A 6,686-nucleotide genomic window follows, 5' to 3' on the forward strand; every position below is an offset into this window, starting at 1 on the left:
TTCAGTCAAAGGTTCTTTAAAGAACCATCTCTTTCTTACCTTTTTGTAATCTGAAGAACCTTTTTTCACCACAAAGAACCTTTTGTGAAACAGAAAGGTTCTTCAGATGTTAAAGGTTCTTTATGGAACCATTTAGACAAAAAGGTTCTTCTATGGCATCGTGAAGCACCTTTATTTTTTAAGAGTGAACTTAAAAAGTAAGTGTTCATGCTTCCTTAAAATTTTAAGTTTACTCAACTCAAATATCCAAGTTGTCACATAGTACAATTTAACATTTCAAGTTGACTAAACTTAAAATTTTAAGGCAGCACAAACACTTTTATTTATTTTTTACAGTGCTGCATTTATTTGATTAAAAATACAGTAAAAAGAGTAGTCATTTATTCCTGTGATGCAAAGCTGAATTTTCAGCAGCCATTACTCCAGTCTACAGTGTCACATGATCCTTCCAGAAATCATTCTGATATGCTGAATAAGAAAAATATTTTATTATTATCAGTGTTGAAGCTCATACACTAAAAAAATAGAAATAGAAAGTCACAGTCAGTGACCTTTAAACATAATGTATAACTGCATAAACGTACACATGATATCTGACCCCTGAGCTATCTTGTGCTTACAGAATGTATTATTATATTAGGCATTTAGCAAATGATTGTTCTAGAAAAAAAAAACTGATCAAAATTAAACTTTTGTTCCTTATTTGCTGAAAGATAACAGAATGTTTTAACTGCAGAATGCTGTATTGTTCTCTTCTGATCACTCCCCCATGTTGACTCTTGCAGGCGTTTGGTGAGAGCATTTGCCATTGTCTGCAGAAATACTGCCTGAATTACAGTACAGCCATTCTTTATCTGGACAGCCTGAAACTCAGAGAGGACTTTGGCTCTTTCGTGAAGGTAAACGTGGAAAGCGTGATTTGACACGGTAAATCAGGGCTTGGTCTCAATGCACTGATCTTGGCAATAGGGCAAACATTACCACGCGAGGTTCATGCCACTGCTGGGTGGTAGTTTTTCTCGCAGGAACATGGTGACCAGCTCGCTGGTGAAAAAGTGTTGACTCTGCTACTTTCCCATTCTTACATCACCAGCTCTCGCAGAGTATTGTTCCCTGTTGTATTCTTAAGCTGTCTCCACATAAATTTTGCCCTGTCACTTCTAGATTTTGCCCTCAGTTGCACAAAAGAGATCTTGTTTGTCAGTTGACTTTTTATTCAGAACAATCTCATTAAACACTTAACATTACATATCTCGTCATACACTAAAAAAATAGAAATAGAAAGTCACAGTCAGTGACCTTTAAACATAATGTATAACTGCATAAACGTATACATGATATCTGACCCCTGAGCTATCTTGTGCTTACAGAATGTATTATTATATTAGGCATTTAGCAAATGATTGTTCTAGAAAAAAAAACTGATCAAAATTAAACTTTTGTTCCTTATTTGCTGAAAGATAACAGAATGTTTTAACTGCAGAATGCTCTATTGTTCTCTTCTGATCACTCCCCCATGTTGACTCTTGCAGGCGTTTGGTGAGAGCATTTGCCATTGTCTGCAGAAATACTGCCTGAATTACAGTACAGCCATTCTTTATCTGGACAGCCTGAAACTCAGAGAGGACTTTGGCTCTTTCGTGAAGGTAAACGTGGAAAGCGTGATTTGACACGGTAAATCAGGGCTTGGTCTCAATGCACTGATCTTGGCAATAGGGCAAACATTACCACGCGAGGTTCATGCCACTGCTGGGTGGTAGTTTTTCTCGCAGGAACATGGTGACCAGCTCGCTGGTGAAAAAGTGTTGACTCTGCTACTTTCCCATTCTTACATCACCAGCTCTCGCCGAGTATTGTTCCCTGTTGTATTCTTAAGCTGTCTCCACATAAATTTTGCCCTGTCACTTCTAGATTTTGCCCTCAGTTGCACAAAAGGGATCTTGTTTGTCAGTTGACTTTTTATTCAGAACAATCTCATTAAACACTTAACATTACATATCTCTTCCCATCCTTCACTCTTTCTCTCATCCAGTGGTGTGAACGAAACGAGCAGTGCCGCAGGCTGCAGTTGAAGGATCTGCTGGTGGCTCCTCTGCAGAGATTTACACGGTACCCTCTGCTGTTGAAGAACATAGGGAAGAAGAGTTGCTCGGAGGCCGAGGAGAACACCATACAGAGCATCGTGGGTCTCGTTGACACAGCCATCTGTAAGTTGGTGGCATTATTGTGACAGATGAAAGTACAGGTACACTGACATAAATATTCTAGCCAATACTGATAAGCAGAAAATTCATTTCCTGTTATCATAGCTGATAATTTTGGAAGCTTGTTTCCACAACAGGATAAAAATAATAAAAAATGGACCTTTTATCCCACGATTATTTTTTCCTCGCAATTCTGAATTGTGAGATAATTTCCTTTTTATTCTGTGGTGGAATAAAAAAAAAACAGATAAAAAGGCCAAATTGCGAGATTGTAATTGTTCTATTCTCAGAAAAAAGTCAGAATTGTGAGATATAAACTTGCAGTTGTGAGGGAAAAAAGTCAGACTTGTGAGATAAAATTACATAATTTTTTATTTTGAGGCAGAAACAAGCTTCCATAGATAACTGATAAATGGGCGGTATTAAAATGATATGCTGTTTCTAAATAAATGTAAAAAATAAGTCCGTAAAAATCTGTCTTTTTAAATGCTACAAGTGAATTTAGACATTAAAACATTACATGTACAGTATGAAAATGGGTATTCATTTTGAGATAACATTTAACAGTGTTGTTAAATGATTAGTGCTTTTAAAGAGCAACTTTTATTGAGCGTTATATGATGGCAAAGGTACACTAATTGTAAAACATCATGGGTTAATAAACATCCAATATTGGCCAATTGGCTCCGTATTGAGATGAAAAAAATGATTTTAAATAATATCTCTAGTATCAGCTTTAAGTATATATTTTTTTGCGATAGTTGGGGAAATTGGTTTTCACTTTCTACAGTTACTGTGACTGATAAGCTTTGTTTCTCAGATGAGGACACTTTGATCTCGCTTGGGTAAAACACTCATGTCAAACCAGGTAACAGGTGACTTTTCCTGTTCTCTGTCTGCCTTCATAGGGAAGCTGTTTGTGAGGCGTGTAGTGACAGCCACTGTGAGAAAAATATGCAGTGACTCTGTGAAAGACAGCTATTTTTGCCTCAGAGATGTGAGCCAAAACAGCTAAAAAGGACACCATGTTTTAGTAAGCCATGAAAACGTGACATTTGAATTGACATGTCGTGTAAAAGCCCAGTTATCTTTTTATGAAGCATTTCACAACTTGTCATAAATCCATTATGTGTTTATCAAGTACCCTGTTTTGGATAAGGAAGTGAGATTACTACATTATGTTGTTTCATCCAATCCCATTAGCCCTTTCATCTGTGCTAAACATTTGTATATACATTAATTAAAAGTTGTTGTTTATAAGTTGTTATAAAATATATTTATTAAATTATACTTATTTTTTTATAAAATAGTTTTATTGATGGTAATGACTGTGTATGTATATGTACAGTATATATGTGCTAAAATATATCACATTTTCTCATTTATAATATTTTATACAAATTGTATGGTTTTTATAAAATAGTTTAATTGTATCATTTTAACAAGAATTTCAAAGAAAATGCTCAATGATGGTAATGACTGTGTATGTTATGGTAGTGATCAGTTTTGGGGGTAACGCATTACAAGTAACGCGAGTTACGTAATCAGATTACTTTTTCAAGTAACTAGTAAAGTAACGCATTACTTTTTAATTTACAACAGAATATAAGAGTTACTTTTTCAAATAAGTAACACAAGTTCCTTTTTTTTCCAATTTATTGATTGACAGCTCTCCTGTCCCCATGTTGAGAGAAATCAGATGTTACTGTAGTTCTAAAATAAATATGAATATGCATTAATTCATCTCACCCACTAAAAAAAAAAAAAAACACACAGATTCAGTATTCCTCAAAATGAATAAAAATAATGCAACTCAGAATATGACGCGAACCTGCAATAATTAAATGTTAAACAATACAAATATCCTTTATGTATTTAATCCCATTCTATTAACCGATGTCTTTGCTTCTGACCTTCGATGATCCAGTTCAACCGTACTAATAAGCAAAAATTACTCTAGACAACATTTGTGTGTCTTTGTTTATTGCTGAAGTGTGTTGAAATGTCTTCTTCTGCATTCTACTGTACGGACGTACATTTACTTTCCCTTCAGCCTGAGGCTTATTCATTTCACTTCTGGTGTGAAAAGGCTTTTATATTTGCCAAAAATATAAATTTTTTATTTTAAAAACAAACAAGTTTTATGTTTTTAAGTTTAAAACAAGCAAGCCCTGTCCAGATTTTAAAGTAACGCAAAAGTAACATAACGCATTACTTTCCATAAAAAGTAACTAAGTAATGTAATTAGTTACTTTTTTTATGGAGTAACGCAATATTGTAATGCATTAGTTTTAAAAGTAACTTTCCCCAACACTGGTAGTGATACAAGAATTTGCTGATGACACAAACAACAAAATATGGTCCAATTTTTAGTAATATTAACATTTTTATCTTATTTTACAACAAATATACCCTCAACTGACTGATGGTAATGACATTTTTGCTAGCTGGCATTAATTTATATTTTAACAAAAAAAAATACAGTGAAATTGGCTGTCATGAATTCAGTAATATTCTCTATAATGCTTGAGGTGATGGTAATGATCGCACTTGCCGTCCTGCCTTGACTTGTTGACCTGCTCCCGGGCTGAGATATGGCTAGACGGACTTGAAATGTTTAATCGGTTAATCTTCTATACAAAAGCAGTTTTTTTTTAATTCAAAACATTCCAGAATGACAGCAGCTCATTTCAACACACTTTATGACAGTTCCCATAGCCAATATAAGGGTGTGTGTACAACTCTTCTTGGTGCGATTAAAACATGTCAGCGTATGAAGGGTGTGGGGTTCAAACAACATGACTGTGTCATTGTTGATGAAAGAGCCTGTACTTGGAACGCAGTAGGAAGAATCTAGAATTAAAATACAGTCGATTGTCTCCAACTGAACAACCAGAAACAGGATCTGTGGTTTTACAAAAGCAGTAATGTTTGTTTGGGGGAGGTGTGGATGATCACACTAACCTTTCGTAGCCAACCGCCTTTGTGTAGGCTGATGATACAATAGAGCTCCCACCCAAACCTCTCTCTCTTTCTCTGTGCATCTGTACAGATGATCTTGAAGGAAAAGTGAAGTGGTTGGACAACTACCAGAAGGTGAAACAGCTGAAGGAAGCTCTGGTGTGGCTTCCTGTGTGGGAGCAAGACAAGAGGGCGCATGTTCCTGAGGTCTATGTCAAAATCTGTATCTTCAAGCACATTATACTTAATAACGTGTTCATTTTTAGTTTGATTTGAAATGTATTTATTGAGATTTCAAAGCTGTGCGTGATTAATCCTTCACAGAATCTGAAGCACTTGCTAAAAGCTGTAAGTCTGGAGAACCTGGTGTCTCACCGTAGTCTTCTGCATGATGGGAAGCTCGTTCTCATAGGTTAGATGGAGAAAATGCTTTTTCTGTTTATAAGAGGTTGTGTTGTGTATATTTACATAATCTTCTTTTGCACACAGAAAATGCCAAGATGCATGAGGTCTACCTGTTTCTCTTTGACGAATTCCTTCTAATCACGAAGATCAAGCGAAGCAAAAAGGTGCAGTTATTGATTCGTTTTAAGTACGTATATAAAGATTCAAGGAAAGTGACTACTGTTTGGTGTTATTACTGTTAATGCTTAGCAGCCCTGTCTCTGTTGACATAAATCAAAGCATGGGCGACAGTGATGTGAAAATGGATTTGTTGATTCTGTCTGGGAGTGATTATTGATTCAAGCCATTACTCCCTTTTACACGCTAAGGTTGAATAGAGATCAGTGGATTGTGTCAGATGATAGTACTGTACTGACTACTGTAAATGGAGATTAAAAGTTAAATATATTTATATGAATATGCTGATGCATATATGAAGATGCTGTTACATTTACAATGAAAGATAGTTTTGCTAGATAATAATGCTGAAATGCTGAAAATTCAACATGAAATAAAAGATCTCATTTACTTTTTTAAATACATTACCATTCCTAAAGTTTGGGGTCAGTAAGATTTAAAAAAATTTTTTATCAAACATTAATACTTTCATTCAGCAAGGATGCATGAAATTGTTAAAAAAATGACAGTAACAACGTTTACATTATTACAAAATATTTTATTTAAAATAAATGCAGTTCTTTGAACTTTCTGTTAAGCAAAGTATCCTTAAAAAACGCCATGGTCTCCACAAAAATGTTAAGCAGTACAATTTACAACATTGATAATAATAATAAATGTTTCTTGAGCATCAATCAGCATATTAGCATGATTCTGAAAGGATCATGTGATGCTGAAGACTGGAGTAATGACTGCTGAAAATTCAGCCTTGCCAGCACAGGAATAAATTACATTATAAAATATAATGGAAAACAGTTGTTTTAAATTGTAATGATATTTCACCATATTGCTGTTTTACTGTATTTTTGATTGCAACCTTGGTGAATATAAGAGACTTCTTTTAAAACTTTTGAAAATGTAAGAAATGTCTTGTAATGAATTTATATATATATATATATA

At 34.6% G+C, this 6,686-nt stretch overlaps 1 protein-coding gene across 1 annotated transcript in view; it reads left to right on the top strand.

Annotated features, from left to right (window-relative positions):
• The window catches only part of LOC107583891 (pleckstrin homology domain-containing family G member 7-like), a 19,521-nt gene that overhangs the window by 10,309 nt on the left and 2,526 nt on the right, over nucleotides 1–6,686 (top strand). The window contains exons 6-10 of the mRNA XM_016270245.1: nucleotides 780–899; nucleotides 2,033–2,207; nucleotides 5,257–5,372; nucleotides 5,490–5,577; nucleotides 5,655–5,734. Of these exons, the coding sequence (XP_016125731.1) occupies nucleotides 780–899; nucleotides 2,033–2,207; nucleotides 5,257–5,372; nucleotides 5,490–5,577; nucleotides 5,655–5,734 (579 nt within the window). The remainder of the gene's footprint in view (nucleotides 1–779; nucleotides 900–2,032; nucleotides 2,208–5,256; nucleotides 5,373–5,489; nucleotides 5,578–5,654; nucleotides 5,735–6,686) is intronic.

The sequence above is a fragment of the Sinocyclocheilus grahami genome, unplaced genomic scaffold (assembly GCF_001515645.1).
Source record: "Sinocyclocheilus grahami isolate Dianchi unplaced genomic scaffold, SAMN03320097.WGS_v1.1 scaffold55.1, whole genome shotgun sequence".
NCBI lineage: Eukaryota > Metazoa > Chordata > Actinopteri > Cypriniformes > Cyprinidae > Sinocyclocheilus > Sinocyclocheilus grahami.